Source organism: Equus przewalskii, chromosome 26, assembly GCF_037783145.1.
Source record: "Equus przewalskii isolate Varuska chromosome 26, EquPr2, whole genome shotgun sequence".
Taxonomy (NCBI): domain Eukaryota; kingdom Metazoa; phylum Chordata; class Mammalia; order Perissodactyla; family Equidae; genus Equus; species Equus przewalskii.
The window spans coordinates 11,379,147-11,404,254 of NC_091856.1; the positions used below are offsets into that span (position 1 = coordinate 11,379,147).

The window sequence follows — 25,108 nt, forward strand, 5'->3', positions numbered from 1 at the left end:
ATATTAACAAAGTTAATTTATAGATTTAATACAATACAAGTTAAGATCCCAATAAGATGTTGAATTGAACCTGATTGATAGTATAAATCACAGAGTAAAGGAGCAGGCAGGAACTTCAGGGGGGGAATGTCTTTAAAAATTATCCTTGTTCACAAAATAATTTGAGAGGATTAGAATTAGGTGGTTATGTTGTAAGACACTTAAATGGGGATAAAAGATCAGGAGCCATACCACGGAAGCAGAGAGGAGATTAGACAAAAAAATCTAGGCTAAGTGTAGTTACTGAGTTGAGCACCAAATTAACTGTGGACTTTCTGGCTTTGAAGGCAGAAAGGGAAACTTGTAGATTTCAAATCCAAAGGCCTCTAGGCAGACACTAGAAATCACAAGTGGGCTGGGAATATGACAACAGGGAATGTTAGACACTTTGAACTTTATATATGTATCCTTGTAAAAGAAAATAGCTGCTACTCAGTTCTAGATGATTTTTGGCATGTGGGTGGATAAGCCCAGTGCTGCTAATTTTTCAAGGGAAGCCAGAAATCTGTTGGTAGAGGGAGAGTGGGAGAGCACACATGACCTACTGTCTTCGTCCACTTGGGCTGCTATAACAATTTATCTCAGACTGGGTGGCTTATAAACAGCAGAAATTTATTTCTCTCAGTTCTGGAGGCTGGAAGTCCAAGATCAGGGTGCCGGCATGATCATGTTCTCACGAGGGTCCTCTTTCTGGTTCGTAGCTGGCACCTTCTTGCTGTGTCCTTGCATGAAGGAACAGGTTAGGGATCTCTAGAACCTCTTTTATAAGAGCAGTAATCCCGTTCTTGAGGCTCCACCCTCATGACCTAATCACCTCCTAGTGGCCCCTAATACCTCCTAACACAATCACCCCTGGAGGTTAGAATTCACCCTATGAATTTTGGGGGGACACAACCAGACCGTAGCATCTATTGATCTTTTGATTTTTAAATATTGACAGTTAGTGTACTGGCCAAACAAGACATGTATGGGGAAGGGATTACTCACTGTCTGAGTAAGGGTTATGTAACTATAGTTGGCATTATCTAATTAATGATTGTGTAACTTATAGGAAAACAAAAGTTTTGCCATTTTAGACCAAAACCTATTCCAAACTATATTAAAAAGATTACCTAAATGTAGGTTAATAATGGTGATGGAAAGAAAATAGAAAAATCAGAAATAAACTGATAGTGGTTTAATGCAGGCATACCTCGGAGATATTACGGGTTTGGTTCCAGACCACTGCAATAAGCTGAATATTGCAATAAAGCAAGTCACACAAGCTTTTGGTTTCCTAGTGCATATAAAAGTTAAGTTTACACTACACTGTAGTCTGTTAAGTGTGCAATAGCATTATGTCTAAAAAAACAATGTATATACCTTAATTAAAAAATACTTTATTGCTAAAAAATGCTAACTATCATCTGAGCCTTCTGTGAGTGGTAATTGTTTTGCTGGTGGAGAGTCTTGTAAAGAACGCAATATCTGCAAAACGCAATAAATGAGAGTACAATAAAATGAGGTATGCCCGTGTATGAGAAATAAAGTAAAATAAAAAGCGAAAGCAATCAGTGTTTAAGAAAAAAATTGTCAAATGGTAGTATGAAGAAAACTACATTTAGATCTATGTTAATCTCATAGCATGCAAAATAAATTCCAGATGAGTTAAATATTTTTGAATAAATATTATACTTACCTTTATTGTGCAGAGGAAATCATTTGTATGTTGTTGAAGCAATAAGAAATAAAGTAGTACCAAGGTGGGTGTGTTTGGTTCTGAGAAAGTTTGATTCACCTGTATAAAGATAAAAGCAACACAGTGAGAATCGTATTTGTAGTTTATGGTGGGTAAGATTTTTCATGTAATTGGGGATATAACTCTAAGGGTAGATCCAGTAGACAGATAAGCAACAATGGTTTACACTGTAACATAGTATGGTTTACGCTGGGTAAAATAACATTAATAAGTTTGGCCTAAAGATCTTCATTTGTAACATGAAGATAATAGTAGTATCTACATTCTAGGGTGTTTTGGAGGAATAAATATGATAAATGATATATACTTCTTAGCACACTGCCTGGAACCATAAATGTTAACTGCTATTTATTATAATCATCTTCGTTATTGTAATCTTCCAAAACAAATTTCAAAGTTACCTAGCAAAGGTTCTTCCCTTTTTAACCCAGATGGGGAAAACACAGCTCTGTTAACGAACTTTACATCTGTGTAGTTTACAAAGCACTTTCACGTGTTCTGTCTCGTTGATTCTTACTTTAGCTCTGAGAGCTGTTTGAATGTCTCCTCAGTGGGGACTTTCAGGATTCACTCCTCCGTAGTCACAGCTTGGTCTTGGTCATCACCCTTAATTGCCCCACCTATAAATCCAGTTCAAACTAATTCAAGAATTTCCCGTTCTGACCACTCTTCTCTCCCTCCCAGCTTGCGTGTTCGTCTTTGCCCCTGGAGCCATTCTTTGACCTCCTAGTCCTTGATTCCTGTACTTCCCGAGTGCTTTTTTCTTTACTTTTATCCTTATTTTCTCTTGTAATAACATTTTTTCATAATGCTGTGACAATATCTAGTGCCTATCTGTCCCTTACTCTGTCTTTCTCAAAGATTAAAAAAGAAATCTATGATGGGCAAAGGATTTGAACGTACATTTCTCCAAAGAAAAGAGATGAGTGACCAATAAACACGTGAAAAGATGAAAAGCATCATTAGTCATCAAGGAAATGCAAATCCAAACCACAATGAGTTACCACTTCACCTCTACTAGAAGAGTTATGATAAAAAAGACATATAGTTACAAGTGTTGGCAAGGATGTAGAGAAATTGGATCCCTTATACATTGCTGGTGGGAACATAAAATGGTGCAGCCATTCTGGAAAATAACGGAGCAGTTCCTCACAATGTTAAACATAGAGTTACCATGTGACCTAGCAGTTCTAATCCCTAGTATCTACCCAAGAGAAATGAAAACACATGTCTACTCAAGGGCTTGTATACAAATGTTCACAGCAGCCTTATTCACAATAGCCAAGAAGGGAAAACGACATAAATGTGCACCAGCTAATGAAAGGATAAATAAAAATGTGGTATATACATACAGTGGAATATTATTCAGCCATCACAAGGAATGAAGCACGGTAGTCCCCCTCTTATCCACAGTTTCGCTTATTCTCAGTCAGCCTTGGTCTGAAAATATTAAATGGAAAATTCCAGAAGTAAACAATTCATCAGTTTTAAGTTGCATGCCATTCTGAGTAGCGTGATAATGTTTCACGCAGTTCTGCTCCATGCTGCTCAGGACATGAATCATCCCTTTGTCTAGCATAACCACACTGTATATGCCACCCACCCATTAGTCACTTAATAGCTATCTCAGTTATCAGATCAAGTGTGGTGGTATCACAGTGCTTGTGTTCAAGTAACCCTTATTTTACTTAATAATGGCCCCAAATTGCAAGAGTAGTGAAGCTGGCAATTCCGATATGCCAAAGAGAAGCCTTAAAAGTGCTTCCTTTAAGTGAAAAGCCGAAAGTTCTCGACTTAAGGAAAGAAAAAAAAATCGACATTGCCTGCTCCTGACATCCAACCATTGACATTGTCGTGGCTCGATGATCCTCCTTCTGACATATCATCAGAAGGTCAGTAGGAGCCTAACGGTGTGTCACAATGCCTAGGTTGTTCACCTCACTTCATCTCATCACATAGGCATTTTATCATCTCACGTGGTCACAAGAAGAAGGGTAAGTACAGTACAACAGGCTATTTTGAGAGAGAGAGAGACCACATTCACATACTTTTATTACAGTATTTTGTTATAATTGTTCTATTTTAATATTACTTAATGTTAATCTCTTACTGTGCCTAATTTATCATTTAAACTTTATAGGTATGTATAAGAAAAAACATGGTAGATATAGGGTTCGGTACTATCCGTGGTTTCGGGCATCCATGGGGGGGTGGTATTGGACTGTATCCCCATCAGATAAGGGGAGACTGCTGTACTGATACATGCTACAACATGGGTGAACCTTGAAAACATTACTCAAAGAAAAAGAAGCATTCACAGAAGACCACATATTATACGATTCCATTCATATGAACTGTCCAGAATAGGCAAATCTCTAGAGACAGAAGATAGATCAGTGGTTGCCACTGATTAGGGCAGTTAGGGTTGGAGAGTGTGGGGAAGGATGAGGGGTGACTGTTAATGGATATGAGATTTCTTTTTGTGGTAACAAAATGTTCCAAGATTAGATTGTGGTGATGGATGAACAACTCAGTAAAATACACTTAAAATTATGGAATTGAATTGCACAGTTTACAGGTGAATTTTATGGTATGTAACTTATATCTCAAGCTGTCGAACTAAAAAGAAAAATAAATCTCTAGTCATTGGCTCTTAGCACATTATTTCTCAGTATGAGGGCTGGAACAGGTTGATTTTGAGAATGCTCCCTCTGACTATGTAGTATTGACAGAGAACTTGGGTTTAGGGGTGTTCTTCCAGTTAACTAAATTAAATAGGAAACTTTTTCTTTCTTGTAGCTCTTGTGAAATATTTTTAAAGGGGTTTTGATTTGCTTTCTTGTCTCAGTTTAGTATAAGGAACACAGTTTGATGTCTGACTCTTGGTTACCATCCTGGCTATTATTTTTCCCTTGAAAGTATATGTATAAGATAGAGACAGACACTGTAACAAAAGAGGAGGATTATTTTTTCCCCATGCTTTTCCAGTTGCATGCCCTTTTTTGCAAGTTAGCATCTCTTTTGCTCTTTGCTCGTCTTTCTTTACCCTTGGTTTTAATCTCTTTGGGGGCCTTTGACAATCTGTTCAAAACTATGAAATATGGGGGCTGGCCTGGTGGTGTAGTGGTTGAGTTCACGTGCCCTGCTTCAGCGGACCAGGGTTCACGAGTTTGGGTCCCGGGTGTGGACCTACATACTGCTTGTCAAGCCATGCTGTGGAGTCATCCCACATATAAAATAGAGGAGGACTGGCACAGAAGTTAGCTCAGGGACAATCTTCCTCAAGCAGAAAACAAACAAACGATGGAGTATGAAGTGTCTCTTCAGAAATCTGCACGTGAATTTGCACACCAAATTTTGCTTATAGTTTCGGGAGGGTCATGGATTTCACCCAGGATACGAACAACTCTACACACTCACTTTGGTGATCTCATGCACTCCTGGGGTGAGATGATCATTTATATGCTGATTATTCCAAAATCCCTGTCACCTGTCCAAGTCGCTCTGCTAGGACACTACACCCAACTGTCTAGGTCCACTTGGTCACTCCACAGACACCCCAGACTCAAACTATCTAAAGCTGGAACGTGATCTTTGTTCCTGCCTATTCTACTCCTCCTCCTGAGTCTGTTGACTTATGGAACAGAACAGGAGTCCAAATCAGAATGCCCTAGCCACCCTAGTCTAAATCAGATGCTAAGCATCATTCTTAGTTTCTTCCCTTCCCTCCATGTATAATCACTCATCAGGTTTTCTTAAGTGTGCCTAAATGCTTTTGAAATCTTTTCATTCCCATTCCCACCCTAGTCCATGTCATCATTTCTTGGTAGAGATTCAGGAGCCTCTTGACCAGTCTCCTACTTTCTCTCTTGCCCGCCTTTAATTCATTCTCCACATTGCAGCTGGTGAACTCTCAATGGCTTCCCGTATCTTTAGGATGAATTCTAAAATTTCTAACTTACTCACCACCACTTACAGGGCCCTATGTGATCTAGCTCCAGCTTGCCTGTCCAGCCATCTTTCTCATTCATCATAGTCCATCTCAACCATCCTAACCTTTTTCATTTTCTCAATTATGCCATGCTGGCTCTCACTTTCATGCCTTTGCATCCTCTGTTCCCTCCCTGCTCCCACCTCCTTTCCTTTATACTTTGTTAATTCTCACTCATTCTTTAGGTCTTAGCCTTAGATGTCCCTTCTTCTGGACTCCTATCCGGACTCCATTCATGGGGCCCTTTTGATGCATCCTTTGCTATCCTCTTTTCTCTGCTGTAGCATTTACACAGTTTTGTGATTGCCTCCCCTCTCTCCAGACTGTAAATGCTGGGAATGGAGACACTTGTTTGTGTTGATCTTATTACTGTATTGCTAGTGCTTATTTAGCCCTGCACCTGTAGAGGTGTTCAGTGAATTTCTGCTGAATGAGTGAGAGTGTTTCCTTCTGCCAAAATACCTTCTTTCTTAGCTTCCCTCTCTACTTCTGCCCCACTTTGCAAAATTACACAGTTACCATCCATTTATTAATTCAACAGATAAGAACAGAGCTCCCTCCTTATTCCAGGCACTGCGGGTGTAGTGGTGAATCAGACAGTCAAATATCTCTGCCTTGCAGGAGCTGACATTCTACTGGTGGAGACAGATGATAAACAGATAAATAAGTAAAATGTACATTGTGTTGGTGAGTGTAAGCACTAAGGAGAAACAAACAAAGCAGGAAAGGTGGTTAAGGCACATCAAAGCAGAGAGATGGCATTTTAGAAACTTCATTGAGAAGGTGACTTCTAACGAAGACTTGAAGCCCGTGAGGGAGCCAGTAACAGCCATGATGCTATCTGGAGAAAGAACATTCCAGATGGGTAGAAGTGTGAAGACCCCGACGTGAGCGTGCACCAGAGTTTTTGAGGAATAGGAAGGAGACCAGTGGGAGGTGAGATCGGACAGGTCAACGTTCTCTGAGTATTGCTGTCTTAATGTGATCTCTGGACTTCCTCCACAGTTTTAAGTTGTTGTCGGCTCTCAGTGCTATGCATTTACCAGGAAGGACCATGAAAGTTTCTCCTTAGCCTGTGAATCAAGGGCTACAGAAATGTTAGCGCGGAAGGCTGCCATGCTGGTTCAAGTTCAGCAGCTTCTTTGGAGGCTGGTGAGGTGTGCACTTAGGCATTTCTTTAACAAATGCTTCTTCTTTCTCAGGACCTTTTTGCCTTTCCCTCATTAGGAGTGGGGAGGCCGTGGGAAGGAGGACGTCACTGTCATCAACCTCATGGGTCGGGTTTCCCACAGTTCAACTCAGACCTTCTCTTCTCTTCTCCGGTCTGTGTCCATGCAGTCTTGGGGGCATTATGAACATTGTACTCTTCTCTCAGCCACTATCTAGGGTTACAGTTTTGAAGACAAATTGCTACTCTCAACTTGTTTTTCTGTCTCCCCTTAGCTTTGTTCCAGAAAGTTGAGGGCCGACAAAGTTTCAGTTAAGCATATGTTGCAGTTAGTTGTGCTGGGTTAGTGAGTTTTTTACTGACTTTTGTGTGTTTGCTCCATAGCCCTATAACACCTTTGTGGGGCACTTGGGTCCCACCCTGACAGGATAACTGGTTTTGCCTTGTTGGCACCCCGCACAGGCCGTAAGAGGCCTCCTCTGGGCAGAATTCCACTGTGGGTGGAGTGTAGATCCGGGGCGCTCTGCAGCTTCTGTTTCGTGATAGCAGAAGCCTCTGCTAAGCTGTCGTGTTTTTCCTTTTGGTGTGATTCACTGATGGCAGCATACTCTGTAGAAAAGGGCTATAAATTGTGAATTGATAGGAGGTAATAATTGGAAAAATGATCAGACTCCATTTTATTCCCCTCTGGGGAGAACACGTGTCAGGAATGTCTAAAGCAGAAGGCGGCGGAGGGATTTTCTCAGCCAGCTTCTCGGCTTTAGTGCTGCAGTGCCTCCGTCCTGATTAGAGAGGAGAGAAGCCAAATTCGGCAGGAGGCGGCCAGCAGACCTAGCATCTGCTTGCCACCTTTTGCTCCAGAAAGCCTTGCCGCAGAGAGTTGCCATGGCAGCAGGAGGCAATTTAGTGGCAAAGGCTCATCTCTGGAGCAGCGGTGCTGGTGCCCCAGCCTTCCCCTCTCTGGCCTTCAACCCGAGGGGCTGGTTATACCAGCGCATCACTGCGCCGTAGCCATTTGAAAGCACGTTGCCTAATGGAGTAGAGCTGTAAGATCCTTGAGATTCTAAGGATGGCTGCCTCTTCTATCCCCTGCTTCTCCTTGGCGCATAGCCCTTTGATGTCCCACTCTGTAGTCCACCTTATCAAATTATTTGCAGTTCCTTAAATATGCTCTTTCATGCTTCTGTACTTTTATACATGCAGTTTCCTCTGCCTGGAATGTTCCCTTCTCCATCTGTCTGGAAAATTCCTACTCATTTTCAAAATGTGGCTTAAATACTGCCTCCCGCTTCATAATGCTTCCTCTAACCCCTTATCCTCTGTGCAGAATTACCCTATTTCCTCTGCCATCTCAACCTTGCCACACATCACATGATTTTGAAATGACTGTATTTTTGTCTCTTCTTCTCTAGACTGTAAGTTATTTGCATTTAAGAACTGTTTTTTATGAATTTCATGTCCCCAGGCCTAGCCTAGGAGTGAGCCTATAGTAAATACTTAATAATGTTTGTTAAATGAAAGAAGTGTTTCCGTATCATCATATTTAATACTTATGGGACTGTTGCATACCATGGAGAGGATGGTGCCATGTCATGTCCAGGTAGGGCTTCATCTGCTCTGGGGTTCCAGAGGATTGACCTGATTTAATCGGCTGACTCAATTGGTGTATAACTCTCCATTACCTTTATTCTCACTTTCCAGTTTGAACTGGAGTGATGGTGGTGGTAAGAGCAACGCTTGAGAGTCAGTCTCCCCAGGGTCCAAATCACGTGGCCTTCGGTTAGTTGCCCAGCTTGTCAGTCTCACTTTCTTCCTGTGCAATTAGGGTGTTGCCAGGACGGTACCTAAGATGCTTTGTGGCCCAAAGTAAATTCTCGGTAATCTTAGTTTCTTTACCTTACTCTATCTTCCATGAGGAAAATGAAAGCAAAATAGAAGTTTAAACTAGTTTGGAACCATCTCTGGCATCTTTATGTGCATCAGATCACCCAGGGTTCATCTTCTTGTCCTGAGCACAGCTTTAAAAGTTGCTGCTTTTTTTGGCTCTTGTCCTTTCTCCTGCACTTCTCTGCTCTGGGGGTCTTCCTGTGCCTAATTGCCCTGTTTTCGTCTTTGGTGCATCTGTCCCTTCGAGCTCACTCTGTAAATAGATATTTTGTTTAGATGTCTCTCCTTTCCTGCCTTTTTGGGGATAACTTGTTATTGTATTTCAAGAATTTTAATTTAAAATGGATTTTTCTTTTCCTCTCCTTCAGTAATTCCCATCTCGAAACCATCTCGACTGTAATATATATTTACAGGCCTCAACTGCTGTCCTCTATAACATTTGCTTTACTGTTTCGTCTGAGCATTTTTCTCCATTCCCCAAACTTTTGTGTTCAAAGCTCACTGAGGCTGTTTTGCAGTTCTCTTTGCAACTGTGTTCTTCTCAATGTCATGTGATCATGATGAGTGCATGTTGTATATGCCAAGGCCTGCAGGTGTCTAGCCTGGTTGGTTTGTGGAGCATTTTTCTCTTGTTGCTTCTCCTCCTTTCATTCCCACTTTTGGTATTTTATTCATTCCACCTCCTGTAAAGGTTGTGAAACTTAAAACTATTTTAAGTTATTAATAGATCCAGTAAAAGATTCACTGAGGATAGCAATGAAAATTTGCTTTTAACTAAGGTTTATGGATTATGTATGACAGTGGTTCTCCACGCTGAAAGAATGGGGCACAGGGGCCAAGGCGTGTAATCAGAGTAGCCTGAGATGCTTTTTCAAAATTCGTATGCTCCATCCCTTTCCCACATTTGCCTGATGGAAGAGTGAAAGGAGACGGAGTGTTTTAAGAAACCTTTCTAGAATGTTTTACAGCCTCTTACCTGGTGTATTTCACCCTTTCAGTTGAAAAACAATCATCTGTAGATCTGTTAGCTGTAATAATCTGATCTGCCAATGCCATGCTTATTTGAGAGTTGGTTATTTGTTTCATTTCAAAAAAATAAAATTGCAGGGCTGGCCCAGTGGCATAGTAGTTAAGTTCATGCACTCTGCTTTGGTGGCCCAGGGTTTGCAGGTTCAGATCCCAGGTACGGACCTACACACTGTTCGTCAAGCCATGCTGTGATGGCATCCCACATATAAAATAGAGGAAGATTGGCATAGATGTTAGCTCAGCAACAATCTTCCTCAAGCAGAAAGAGGAGGATTGGCAGTGGTTGTTAGCTCAAAGCCAATCTTCCTCGCCAAAATAGAATAAAAGAATTAAAAAATAAAATTGCCATATACAGAACAGTTAAAATTATTAATTGTAGGACATATTTTGAGACTAGAGCTGATTGGAAACAGTGAAGTTCAGAATCAGAAGGACGAGGTTTGGATTCACGCTGTCACACCTACTAGCTCTCTTGGGCCTTCTAATTAGTCACTTGGCATCTTGGTTTCGTCCTCTGTGGAACGGGGATGGCCTCTGTCTCATAAAGTTGTTGTGAGGATTAAATAGTCATGAATCGGATGATTCCCAATGCCCAAACATCCAGTAAGTCTTAATAGAATCTGAATCTAATGCCTATAAATTCTTTTAAACATTATTTGTGTGCACACGTGTTGTGTGTATGCGCATTTGAGTATGTGACGTGCATAGGGAATTGAGTTTATTATGTTCCTGGACCATGGGGGTGGGTGACTTTTGAGGGTAATGGTGTGTATGTATGTGAGTGTATTTCCTGAGGATACCGTTTAAAATTATTTTTTCAGTTCTGTTGAAGTAGATTCTTCCAAGGCAGATACACATGCTAAAAGATGTGCAGTGTTAATTTTACAGTGTTAGATTCTTTGTAGAATTCTTCTCTCCCTCTTGTATTGTTTTCCTTATGCTGGATCAGTTCTGGAGGGCTATTTAATTCTTATCAAGGCTAGTGACCTAACAGTCATGAATACTCCTACACAGATTTTTCTTCCAAATGAAAGTTAAATGTTAGTAGTGTAGTCCTGTTTTATGTTCATATCAGAAAATGTTGAATTTAGTACCTTGCTATCAAATATAAAATTTGTGAAAGGCATAAAGCTTTGCAGTCTTTTTGCTTTTCTCACCACAAACACATACATGCAAGTATAAATGTATGACAGTCAGGGGTGCAAGAAATGTCACATTACTTCATTAAATTTTTTTTTTTACTTTAAAAAAAATTTGTGAAAGGCAAGTAGTTTTCTTAATGATATGAATCACTGAGTATATACTGCATGTTAGCCGCTCTATGTACATTATCAATAACATTACAACAAACTATAAAATAGGTATTATGCAGTTTTACAGATAAGGAAACTGAGGCTCAGAAGGATGAATATATTCCCCAAGGTCAGAGAACTGTTAAGAAAGAGAACCAGAAAGCAAACTCAGATGGGTGTGAACCGGGTGTGGGATAAGGCTGCTGCCCAGTGCACTCAAGGGAGTGTGCTTTAGGGTATAAAACAAGGTGGAAATGAAGTGAGGGCACTTACGGCCTTGGAGAGGGCAGAAGCCCGCAGGACAGTCAGACAAGGCATCTGTTCTCAGGAGGCCACGAAAGACACTGTCACTGGTCCAGCCTAGGCCCAGCTGCAAAGCACTGGAAGCCTCTGGTTTCCTCTCCTTTTCCCCAAGCCTGTTTTTCTACTGTCATGTGGTTTCTTCAGACATTTCTCGAGGGCTTGTTCATCACTTAGAGCTGTGGCTTAACTGTTCTCCCCCAACCCAGTTCCACTGTCCCAGCCACACCCACCGCCGCAAGAAGCATGAAGCAGGATTGCTGTGCAGATAAATGAGTTAACATGTGTAGAGGGTTTAGTACAGTGTCAGGTACATAGTAACTACTCAATAAGTGTTGGCTACCATTATTTTTATTTTTATTGTTATTAGTAGTATCATTAGTGGTGGTGGTGGTAGTAAGTGATTCAAAGCTTTTATGACACCTTCCTCAGTGACCTGAGAGGCTGGCTTTGTGCAGTTCATTGCGCAATTGGAATTGTTTCCACACAAAGGTTACCAGAAAGTTTTCTGTTTGCCAGTTTCTTGTCATCAGCCACAGAAGCACTCCATGAGTCCCACTTCCAAACCACATCTTTCTGCCTGGCTTCTTTTCTTTCCTTTTGTCTAGGTAAAACGTTAATGGTATTGGAGTCGCCAACAAGGTTACAAAATTTCATTTTTTTCAGTTTGGTGGTTTGTAGCTTATGCCTGACTTTTGGGCTGGGTTCCTGGTCCCCTCCTGTACTGAAGTGTGCAGTGTTACCCCGTCCACAAAGGCCTCTCTGGTCTGTCGTCCCCCGCCCCTTTTCTATTTAATTTTTTTTTTATAGTATCCCTTTATATTGTCCATCCTAGCACGTATATTGACTTTATATTTTTACTTTTCAGTTTTCTCACCTAATTCTTATATATGGTTATATTTCCTGATTGAATTATGTCTTGTATAGCACTTTTTTTTTTTTTTGAGAAAGATTAGCCCTGAGCTAACATCTGCTGCCAATCCTCCTCTTTTTGCTGAGGAAGACTGGCCCTGAGCTAACATCCATGCCCATCTTCCTCTACTTTATATATGAGATGCCTACCGCAGCATGGCTTGATAAGCAGTGCCATGTCGCACCCAGGATCCAAACTGGCAAACCCCGGGCCGCTGAAGTGGAACGTGCGAACTTAACTGCTGCGCCACCGGGCCCACCCCTGTATAGTGTATTTTTGTATAGAGTTTAATAATGTGGGAAAAGCTATTGGCAGGTACAGGATTTTGTAAAACTTTCTGTGGACCCAGTAGAATTGAACCAAGGGCTGGAGGTTCTTCAGCTCTTGCCTTGCATGAGAGCGTTGCTGCTTATCCTCCCTGCCTTGATCCATAATGTGAGGCTTTCTTATCTCAGCTGAGAGTGTTGGGCTCTCAGTTGCTCTTTGGGCAGTAACATCTGCAGTCATAGTCATCTCTTCTACTTTATAACGTTTAAGAAAATCTGTTTTAGTGTAAGTTCTAATTAATCTTCCCTTTTCTAAAATATAAATGCAAAGGATACAAAAGGGATAATTTAGGATTTGGGGATTACTTTGTTTATATGAAATGGACCTATTTAATAAAAAATACTTATTGTAGTTATCTCAATTCAAAAGTCATTTGCATTCTTTCTAGAGAATGAGAATTCTAAAAAGTAAAAGAAAGAAAAAGGAAAATCACTTTATTCTAACACCCAGAGATGACTATAAAATGTTGGTATATTTCCCTCTACTCTCCGTTCAACTGTATATATTCAATTTTATATAATTTTAGAAAGCATTTTTATACTTATATATTAATTAGCTAAAGTTTATATATTCATTTTTATAATTATGTATTTTATATATAATTATATATTTGTTAACTGAAATTTACATATATACCTATAATTCATGTTATATAGCAATATTGGGATATTCCAGTAATTTTTTTGGTACAAGTTTGACCCAAAAAACCCCTAAAATTAATTATTTAAAAAAACTAAAATAGATGACTTCTGATAATAAAACAATTACAAAAATCAAAATGTTAGAAAAATAGATCATGAAAAATGTGAGTCCTACAAGTCCTCCATTCCACTGTTAAAACAATATATTTACAAACAATTATTTTCAAGAAATTTACCTATGATTAGATTTGTGAAATGCTTGTTCATCTATGATTGCATTTGTGAAGGAGTATGGAATAGATGTTCTTTGCTTTTAGGCTTAGTCCGATATGCAGTGAACCAGAATGTGTTTTGTGAATAATATCTCAATATTTTTCTCCATGCTTTAGGTATGTATTCTTTTTGGATCCATGCAATCTGGACTTGATAAACCGGAAGATCAAGTCTGTAGCTCTGTGTGTAGCAGCATGTCCAAGACAAGAACTGAAAACCCTGAGTGATGTTCAGAAGTTTGCAGAGACAAATGGTGAGACGTTAGGCCATCCGAGTCTACACCCCACTCACTTATTCTCGCTGTTAAGTATGTTTGCATTCCAATATAAATGTGTCCTAGTGTTAAATAAATCATCAAAGAACCTTAAAAAGAAAGAGAACTGAAAGTACTTTTGGACTTCCTGGAGAAGAAACACTATAGTCACCTAGGGAGCTTGGTAAAATTCCAGATTCTTGGGCCCCACCCAGGGAAATTCTGACTGAGTAGGTCTTTGGACTCTGGAAATTTGTACTTTTTGCAAATGTCTCAGATGATTTTGATGTAGTATGTTTGAGTATTTGGGAATTATTAGACTACTCTATGTAAAATTTTGAGGTTTTTTTTTCCTCTTCCTAAGTATTGATTAAAAGTATTTCAGTTAGTGTAATTTATTGTTACCCCTGCATAACAATGTAATATATGTCTATTAAATGAAATTGGAAAAGTTCAGGAAGAAATAATGAAGTAAAAACCAAAAGTTGGTGTATATATATGATTTTGTTTTGCTTTTTTAATTTAACATTATGTCTTAACCATTTTTCTAAGAATAAAGTTTTGAGAAACTTTGAGGTTAAATATGTGGGAATGAGCTGAGAAAACAAGCAGTCAGTGTATGAATCTGCCTCTGTTCTCCTGGGTTTCTGATCTCTACGTGCCATCCCCAGCTCCGCAGGACATGCCTCTTGAGGCAGTTGTTTTTTAAACCCTCTTCATGGAGGGCCACATACTGATAGCCCCTCCAGCTTGGGTTTTTGAATTTCCGTGAGGTTTCATGTTGGTATTTTGTGTGTAGGACTCAGCTGCCTCAGTCCTGCCCAGATTCACAGGCTAGTTTAGTTCCTTGGAACAAGGGCTGACTCAGGCATTCACCTGGTATAATTTCTAGCTGGGTGGAGAAAAGCCTGGGACATAGCAATACACCCACCAGCATGGCTCCAGTGTCTTCCAGATGGGGATGGTAGCCTTGTGAGGGCAGAAGGACTACAGCCTTCCAGACCACACTATTCCTGTCCCACCACTCCATGCCCTCAGGATAAGATAGTGGGAAGAGCTTGGATTGATTTGGATCTGGATTCTAATTCTGCTTCTGTCACTGACTGGCTCTGTAATGAGGAACAGAAGGTATGGCCTCACTCTGAGCCTAGATTTCCTCATCTAAAAAATGTGTATTTAAAATAATACCCCTCTCATAGGTTGTTGTGAGGATTAATGAGATGATGCAAGAAGAATACTGGACACTTGGTGGGCACTGAATAAAGAGGTACCCACTACTATTCAAGGTCTCATTTTCTTTTCCCACGTGATACCCTCACATGTGTTGATTTGCTGAGTCTTCTGTGAGAACTATCACGATCGGGTTTCTTAGGGAGGGATGAGGTAGTTATTCCTTAAGGGTTTTTCTAAAGTCTTAGACAATGTGAGCCTATACAGGTACTCTGGGAGGTGGTGTCATTGAGCCGTTCAGAGTATAGGGTCTGGAACCAGATTATCTGGGTTCACATGTTGATCTTACCACTTAATAGGTGTGAGACCCTGGACAAGTTACTTGATCTCTCCATGCCTCAGTTTCCCCATCTATGAAATAGGGATAATATTTGTACCTGAACTACTTCATAAGGTTGTTATGAGAAGTTAATACATGAAAAATGATTAGAATGGTGTCCAGCAAATAGTAACTTGCTAAAAAAAAAGTGTTGGTGGGGCCAGCCCAGTGGCACAGTGGTTAAGTTTGCATGTTCCACTTCAGTTGCCTGGGGTTCACAGGTTCAGATCTAGGGTACGGACCTAGCACTGCTAGTCAAGGCATGCTGTGGCAGCATCCCACATAAAATAGGGGAAGATTGGCATAGATGTTAGCTCAGGGCCAGTCTTCCTCACACACACACACAAAAGTATTGGCTACTACTCTTACGTTATTATTATTATTATCACTATTATTCCACCAATAAAATGTAATAGTCTCCCTGTCTCCAGTCTTTCTACTTATAGCTCCCTTACGTACTGCCGCCATATTAATATTCCTAGAGCTTCAATCATATTAATCCCTTGCTTAGAAATCAGTGGTAAAAAAAATAAAAGTCTATATATCTTACCCTGGCATTCAAAGCTATGATCTAGTGTTGAACTATCTTCTGACATGTTCTCTTGAAACTCCTGGATGTGAGTCTTTGTCCCTTGAACCTGACATTTCATCTGGAGGCCAGAGGAAAGCTAGTTCCTTGCTGGCTGTGTTGCCTGCTAGGATCATCCATTGGGGAGAAATGCCCCATGCTGCCCTGCTGGTGTGCTTTGTTTCCAGCCAATATCCTTCTAAAGTGAATATGATACTGAGTGTGGTCTGTTAATGTCATGTTAAGAAGACCCTTCTGGTGAGTTTTGCAGCTTTGTATTTCCCACAGTGTCTTGCACAAAGTAGGTGTTCAAGAATATTTAAAAATAAACATTATGTCAGAAAATAGACTTCTTAAATGGGTAGCCCATTACAAAGGCACGCTTAGGCTTTTGAGGCAGCTGTTTGCAAAATAAGTCAGCAGATTAGGCATAAAAAAGAAGTAATAATGCTGCCTCAATAAGCACAGCAATAGAGGATGGAGAAGATGATATTTTTAAAGGCAAATAGAAAAACTATATAATGAGAGGGAGCCTTTGGTGTAGGGGCCTAAACACCTTAAATTTAACAGCAAGCCTAAGTTAAAATTTCTGAATTTCTCAAAAGAATCTGTATTGTTCTTTGTTGGTAACTTAAAAGTGAACATGGTAAGATTTCATTCCAATATAACTTTTGTTTCTGAGAGAATTCTTTCTCTGCTTTCTGCATTATCTTTGCCCCACCTTTATCTTTCCATCATTTGAGGGGCAAATTGATTTGGAAGGAGCAGATAATTTTTCTTATTATCTATGTCCACCTATTATTACAGCTCTATTTCTGTTAGAAAATACACAGGCCCTTTGACCTCACATCTATAGATCTCAATCATTAATTTCAGAGGGGAATATCTTTAAGAGATAATTTAGGTTTAGGTGGGAAATTTCCAAATCTGTAAGAGAGAATTGTTAAAAGTCCATGAAAGAGCCCAAATGCGCTAGCAAACTATAAAAGTTCTTATGAGAAAACAGAGAGGAAAGCTTCATAACACTCGATATGGCAATGATTTCTTGGATACGAACCAAAAGCATAGGCAAAAAAAGAAAAAAAATAGATAAATTGGATTATATCAAAATTTAAAATTTCTGTGCATCAAAGGATACAGTCAACAGAGTGAAGAGGTAACCCACAGAATAGGAGAAAATATTTGCAAATCTTATATCTGGTAAGGAGTTAATATCTAGAATATATAGAGAACTCCTATAATTCAACAACAATAAAAAAAACCCTAATTTAAAAATGGGTAAAGGATTTGAATATGCATTTCTCCAAAGAAGACACATGAATGACCAATAATGACATGAAAAGATGCTGAGCATCACTAATCATGAGGGAAATGCAAATCAAAACCACAGTGAGATTACCACCTTACACCTATTAAGATGCCTGCTAGCTAGAAAACAACAAAACGCAAAAAGCAAAAAAACCCACAAAACAGAAAATAACAAATGTTGGTGAGGATATGGAGAAATTGGAATCCTTGCGTAATGTAGAAAGGTAGAAATGTAAAATGGTGTGTCCACTATGGAAAACAGTATGGGGTTCCTCAAAAAATTAAAAATTTTACCACAGAGGATTTTTGGGGTAGTGAAAATACTTTACATAATACTATAATGATAGAAAGATGTCTTTATACATTTGTCCATGCCCAAAGAAGGTACAACACCAAGAATGAACACTAATGTAAACTATGGACTTTGGGTGATTATGATGTGTCAATGCAGGCTCATCAGTTGTATCAAGTGTACCACTCTGGTGGGAGATGTTGATAATGAGGGAGGCTATGCATATGTGGGGGCAGGAGGTATATGGGAAATCTCTGTACCTTCCTTTCAGTTTTTCTGTGAACCTGTGAACCTAAAACAACTCTAAAAAATTAAAGTGTTTAAAAAAAAATAGATTACTATATGATCCAGAAATCCCAGTTTTTAGGTATATAGCCAAAGGCATTGACGGGAGGATTTCAAAGAGATATTTGCACACCCATGTTCATTGCAACATTATTCTGCCAAGAGGTAGAAGCAACCTAAATGTCCCTTCATGGATGGATGGATAAAGAAAATGTGGTATATACATACAGTGGAATATTAGTCTTAAAAAATAAGGAAATCTTGTCATATACTACAACATGCATGAACCTTGAGGGCATTATGCTAGGTGAAATAAGCCAGTAACAAAAGAAAAATACCACATGATTTCACTTATAAGAGGTATCTAAAGAAGTCAAACTCTTAGAAGGCAGAATGGTGGTTGTCAGGGGCTGGGAGAGGGGGAAATGGGGAGATGGTGTTTAGTGGGTGTAGAGTTTCAGTTTTGCAAGATGAAGAAATTCTAAAGACCTGTTGCACAACAAAGCGCATCTAGTTAACACTACTATGTTGTATACTTAAAACATGGTTATTAAATTTTATGTTACGTGTTTTTACCACAATTAGAAAAAAACGGAAGGAAATGCTGACACATACTACCATATGGATGAACTTTGAAGACATTATGTTAAGTGAAATAAGCCAGTCACAAAAGAACGAATACTGTATGATTCTCCTTATATGAGGTTCTTTGAGTGGTCAAATTCCTGGAGAGAGAAAGTAGAAGGGTAGTTGCCAGGGGCTGCGGGAGAGAGGAATGGGGAGTTACTCTTTTATGCATAAAGAGTTTCAGTTTTGCAAAGTGAAGAGTTCTGGAGATGGGTGGCGGTAATAGCTACACGACAATGTGAGTGAATGGACTTAGTGCTACTGAGCTGTACACTTTAAAATGGCGAAGGTGGTAAATTTTTTATGTGTATTTTACCACAATTAAAAAGTTCATGAAAGAGAAAGATCCTTTCTGGGGTAGTAACTTATTAAATGATCATTTTAAACCTTATTTTAAAAGACAAGGTAAAATAACATTTTTCTTACCAGAATGAAAAGACAATATAAATCCTTTTCAAAGAATTTCATGTTTCCATGACAACATTTGAAAGTACTTTTTAACACTTAGAACCATCTGTTCATGTGAACTTTGATTACCTTGACAAATTATTTAGTCTTTATAAAGGAAAGCTCCTGGTTCCTGTAGTAATGTTTGTGAGAAATACATTTATGAGGCATGTAAAATGTTTCCTCAATTCTTGTCTGTTTTAGACAAGAAGGAGTAGTTTTCTTGGACACTTAAGTTTGTGGAATGCATCTGTCAAGTATGTCTGACTAGAATAGAAAGTTTGGAAGAAATAGCCGGGATTAGATTGGTTATGTGCAGTTGCTGCCATACTGCAAAGAGCTTGGAAGGGCGAGCAGAAGAATTTGGATGAATATAAAAGTGTAAGTTCTAGTGCATGAGTTGAGTGGTAGGTGTACAGATATGCATTTTCTTATTAAGGTTCATAGTTTATCTAGGACACAAATGTCGTAAGCGTGATGCTAGAGAATAAAACAACTTAAAAACTGCCTTTAAAAATTAAAGTTGCCAAATACCATAAGGAGTCGGCGTTGAACTTCTTTAGTTCTTTATCATCTTCCCGCAGTAGTGCCTGCATTTCCTGGAGGCAGGATCAATGCTCTATTCATCTCTGAATAGCCAAACCCTAACACAGGACCTCACATAGTCGCTGCTCATAAATGTTTTTTGAAGGAACAATGGACTGAATTTCCCTCTTCATCTCTATTGCCACTTAATAATTTCTCATTTTCGCAACACACATTATCCTTTGCTCAGTTCTGTATCTATGTGAGTTGCCACCAGCAGGTAAATTGTTTCGCTTCCATCTCACCAGAATTGCTGTGAAATCAGTTCTCTTTATTCATCGCTAAATAATTCATTGGAGTCATTCATTTATCTCTCTTATACGTACTCTCCAAGTGATTATTCGTACCTTTTCTTCTCTTGGGCCCCCTTGTTCTTCCTCTTTCCTAACCTTACGCCCTACAGAGAAAACTGAAACCATCTGGTGAGAGCTCCCATCAGAGTTTTTATTTTCAGCAGAGCATGAATTCCATCAACTTTCCTTCCCTCCAGTTTCTGATGATCAGGTTTCTTTCCTCCTTTATTATCATTATTTTGAAAACTCAAATAATTTATACATTGTAGGGGGGAAAGAATCCCCCTCCCTCTGAAGCTAACTTCAGCTGCATGTGGGATTTTCGTCTCAGCCCAGCAGACCATGACAGGTGGTGAAGGGAAGGGGAGGTAACGCCTGCTCAGACAGCTTTTCCCCCTCCTTGCTCCCCTCTCTAGTTCTTGCCCCACCCCCCCAACCCCCTGTCGCCCATAGTCCACCCTTCACTTTACTCCATTGTCCCCATTGTTCAGCATGGGCATCCGAGTATGAGTAGATGAATCAGACGTAAGCCCGGTGTTTTGCTTCAACTTACCCTTTACCTACTTTGTGCCACGAACCGTGCCAGATGCTTTGCATGTCATTTCCTTCTTTCCACTTGCAATCTGAATTCTGAACAGCAGATTAGATATGAGAATAACCTGTGAATAAGTTAAAGGCTGACTGCATGTTCTTGGTGCTAACGTTTTACGTGGAATTCCTCGTTACCTTTTGCATTGCTCTCATCATACTATTTTATAATATATATTCTGTTTTCCCTAACACAGTCCTAAACTGGTAGAAATCTTATTTTCCTTTTGTTTGTGCCCCATTGATAGCATGTGAAAAAGCACTGCCATTTCAGAGTGCTTCTTCACTGTCCTGTATTGTGTATAAATTCTGAGAGCTGTGGGACCTGCCATTTGGACCGTGTTCACATTTTGAGTACAGCCGTGCAGCTTGGTGCTTTCTCCGTGGTCATTGTTTTGCCAATGAAAGCTTAAAAGATTATATGATCCTGTCAGATAAAATTGGTGAACACCAATAAGCCTTTTGATTATTATCTAGTGTCCAAGTCTGGAGTTAATATCCATAAGTGATCAGTATGTTACCCGCTTTCTTACCAGTCACTAACGGTACCACTTAAACCACGGAGTTGGTATGGATCCTTTTGGCACAGTGAGTCAAAAGATTGGACTAGCATTGTTTATAAATGAATGAAATGATCAACCCTAGCAACTGATTTAATTGCCTCTGAGTTAGAGACCAGCAAGGGAAGCTTGATTGTTAAAAAAGGAAAAAAATCCTGACACTTGATTATGTAATTTTAACTAATTCCTTCATTCAACAGATAATTAGCACCCATTAAACATGTGCCAGAGAGACAAAGACAAGGTACCCTCTCCATGTTTTTTTTGTTTTTGTTTTGTTTTGTTTTTTTGGTGAGGGATATTGTCCCTGAGCTAACATCTGTGCCAATCTTCCTCTATTTTGTATGTGGGACGCCATCACAGCATGGCCCCACATGTGGTGTGTAGGTCCATGCCTGGGATCCAAACCTGTGAACCCCAGGTTGCCTAAGCACAGTGGGCAAATCTAACCACTGTGCCACCAGGCCGATCCCTCCCCTCCCCATGTTTAAGGAGCTTGCAAATAGTAGACAAACTTCTTCGTCCTCCACAGTACCTAGTAGAAGTCTTGCAGATGGGTGTCCAAAATTAATTCACCCAGCAAATACTTCTTGTGTGCCTAGTATGTGCCAATAGTGGTTGACAGATGATGTCACACCCCCAGCTGGTTAATGGGTGCTTCTTGGGAATTGAAAATATGTCCAGACTTTTCAGTGGTTACTAGAAATTAAATTGGAAAATTGTCTTGCATTCTTGCAGCATGTAAATATCTAACGTTTTCTAGTTAGAGAGAAAGGGGTTAAATTCATTGGACTTCACACAGCAATGTAATTTGTTTTTCACAATGAAAACTGTTCTATATTGAGAGATTTTCTTTTTTATTAACTACAACTTTCTAAATCATCTGTTTTAAAGGAATCTTTTTTTTCTTGTTTAGTGTATCCTACAAATATCACTGTGAAAGCAAATAAAAATTTTGAAGCGAGAAGAATTAGCCTCTGATTTACCAATTCTTTGTTTTCTATCTTTGCTTCAAATAATTTGGTGTTTTAGACCAGTGTTTCTCAATTAAGGGTGGTTTTGCTGTCCCCTCTGCCGCGGACATTTAGCAATGTTAAGAGACATTTTTGGTTGTCACAAGGGATTAGGGGACAGAGACCAGGGATGCTGCTAAACATCCTGCAGTGCACAGGATAGCCCCCTGTAACCAAGAATTGCCCAGCTCCAAATGTCGTCATACCAAGTTGAGAAATTCTGTTTTAGGTGGTATGCTTTGTGGTGAATGGTGAAAAGCGTATAAACCTTATATATAACATGTAACACCAAAATATAAGAGATTAGAAATAGCTATTTCTTTTTTTTTTTTCAGTCAGAATGTCTTTTTTATTCAACAGATGGCTTTTGAGTGCTGTCTATGTGCCAGGCGATAGGAATTCCAGATATTTTGAAGGCATAAGGTCCCAGTTCTCAAAGAGCTTACATTCTAAAAATAGAGATGATATGTAAACTAAATAATTACAAAATAATGTGCTAAATTTATAATAGAGCTAAGCAGTAAATAGCTTTGTTTGGGTGCATCAGAGGTGCCTCGACAGAGGAGGTGAAGATTGAGTAGTTGGCAGAAATCCTGCTGAAACTTCAACACTCACTCAGATGCTAGTTAGGAAAGGACAGCCCAAGCAGAGGGAACAGCGTGTGAAAAAGCCTGGAAGCTTGTTAAACAGCAAGAAGTGTAAGTAGTTTTTGATGTTGAGATGAGGCTGGAGTTGTAGGTAGAGGCCTGCTTTAGGAGGGCCTTGAAGCCAGGGAGTTTGGAATTTATCCTGAGGGCAGGGGTGTAATACAACTAATACACATTTTACAAAGACCTTTCTGAAGGTTCTGTGCAGGATGGAGATGAGAAACCCTTTGGGAGAGTAGTTTAGCTGACCCAGTAAAACTCACGCAGGTCTGAGATAACACAGAAAGGTCCGATGGCAGGCCGCAGCATCTTCCGTGGTAGGGCAAACCTGTAGATAAAGAAGATACAGGATGACGTCCGCATTTTGTCTTGGGGATTTTGTGGGTGGTGGAGCCGTTAAACCAGGATAGAAAATATACGGGAGGAGGCGGAGCAGATTTGGAGAGTGGGTGATAGAAATGGTTTTTTTTTCAAACATGTTGTTTTTGAGGTGTCTGTGGAACATGTATTTTTTGCCTAGGAGCTTATTGAATACTTGTCTGTTATGATTATTAGGAATGACACAGAAGAAACATTGTGGCCTAGGAGTAAAGAATTCTATTTCTAAATTTGCCAGTGATTGCTCATAAGGCTTTGGAAGTATTACTTAGGTTTTTCATCTGCAATATTTGGAGCCTGCTGATGGAAACATACCTCCTAGGGGAGTTGTTATAAGTGATACTGAGGTAAAGAATAAATAATTGAATATTATAAGGCATTTGAAAAATTGTAGTAGTTAAACATTCTGGGGGCTATAGCAACCGTTTACCGAGATAAATGTTTATATCCCCAAGTTTGGTTCTCAAGATCACTCATTTTGATGGCCTTTGAACAACATTGGCTGAGTTGCATGAATTGCCTCTGGTGTGTTTTAGATAAAGTTTGTTTTTTATTTTAGACTTTTCATTACTCAAATCTGGTTTTTCCCTGCTTTTTGCATTAGAAGAAAAACTTTGTCTTACTGTTTATGACCAAACCTTTTGTGCTAAATATTGTTTATACTTACGCTACAAAAAAAGTAAGATAAAGGCACTCCCTTAAAAATGTTCACTGAAAATGCATTAGCTAATAAACAGGAAAAGAAAAACTGTTGTAAACTGTTTGCCATTACTGGGTTATTTTAATGTTCTTCATTGAGGCTTCTCTGTCCATCAGCCCTTTGAGCAGGAAGCAGTTTAAGGCTTCTTCTGATTGTTACTACTAACACACTGTAAAGATCTTTTTCCTTTAATCTATTTAGTACAGGATCTATTTAGTACTGGCCTGTGTCCCAGAATACCATCAGAGATAAGGCTATTATCCTTTCATTGAGCATTATCCTGGGAAAGTATTTATAAAATTGAACTCTGTAGCACCTGCCGACCTCCTTTTTTACATGAAGAAAGGGTGGGGATGGAGATTATGTTCCCTGAATTCAGATGGAGCAGTGTGTGTGACCGCACACAAAGTGCTTTAGTTAGGGGCTTTTATATTGTGCAAATGGATCCCATCTTGGACTCTGAAAGAAATCAGTTGACAATTCAGATCAGGAAGTTGATGATCCTGTTGGATGCTCTGCGGTTATTGGCTCAGTTGCTGTTTTTTCGTGGGTAATTCTGTGACAGAACTCCCAGCTCTTTCAGGATTAATCCAAAATGTTTGCTTGCCATTGCTGTCATGTTTTCTCTAAAATTGCTATAAATAGAATCTAGTGGCATTATCTTCAACATGAGAAACTAATTTTAGAAGTTAGGTATTTAATATTCATGCTTAACTTAAGAAATGTCATTAAAATGGAAAAGAATGATCAAAAACAATTTCAAAAACTTAATTTCCTATTGAGTCTATCTGAAGAAGCTCAAGAAACATGAAGAATAGTGGCTTGTAACTTTCAAGTATTTCTTTAAAAATATTGTACATTGTCAGATCACTTGAATTATCTTTATATAAAATAGATGCTACCTTTACTTATGTAAGGATGCTATTAAGGGCTGTATATTTAAACGTTTCACAAGTTGGTTGCTGGTTTGGGGCAACGTGATATAATGCAGCAGATCTGCAGCAAAATTAGAACTAGAGCCTGGGTCTCCTCAGTTAACAAAATCTGTTGTACAACGAACCTCACAGTGTTCTAGTCACTGTTTTACAAAATTAGCAGGTCAGTAAAATAACACTTATCCAGGATTTGGTGAGCTGTAGCTATCTGGATTTTATATATTATTTAGATTTTTATAGGCCATATAGTTAGAGAAATTGATAGTTGTTTGCATAACTAATCTAGGATTGAATTTAAGCCGTATTTAAACTGTCTGAAAACTGGGAATCTTTTTATCAGTTTACTAATTTTATCAATTTATTCAGTTTATTTACAGTTAGTGTTTCCTGACTTCTAGATAAGAAACAAGTAATGTGTTATCTGAACGCATATACGCTGCATGCAGTAATTTTAAATATTTAGTAATGGAAAGCATGGGAAA

General features: G+C 39.2%; 1 protein-coding gene and 1 long non-coding RNA gene across 4 annotated transcripts in view; one reads left to right on the forward strand and one right to left on the reverse strand.

Annotated features, from left to right (window-relative positions):
- The window catches only part of SLC44A1 (solute carrier family 44 member 1), a 179,466-nt gene that overhangs the window by 70,389 nt on the left and 83,969 nt on the right, over positions 1-25,108 (forward strand). For all 3 annotated transcript variants that reach the window (XM_070596197.1, XM_070596195.1, XM_070596198.1), the window contains exon 4: positions 13,715-13,851. In XM_070596197.1, coding sequence (XP_070452298.1) covers positions 13,715-13,851 — 137 coding nt within the window. The remainder of the gene's footprint in view (positions 1-13,714; positions 13,852-25,108) is intronic.
- On the reverse strand, positions 1,717-11,513 carry LOC139079692 (uncharacterized). Its single transcript, XR_011533541.1, has 3 exons — positions 11,418-11,513; positions 3,130-3,217; positions 1,717-1,816 (listed from the first exon to the last, which is right to left on the reverse strand). It is a non-coding gene; the product is annotated as an uncharacterized lncRNA (long non-coding RNA).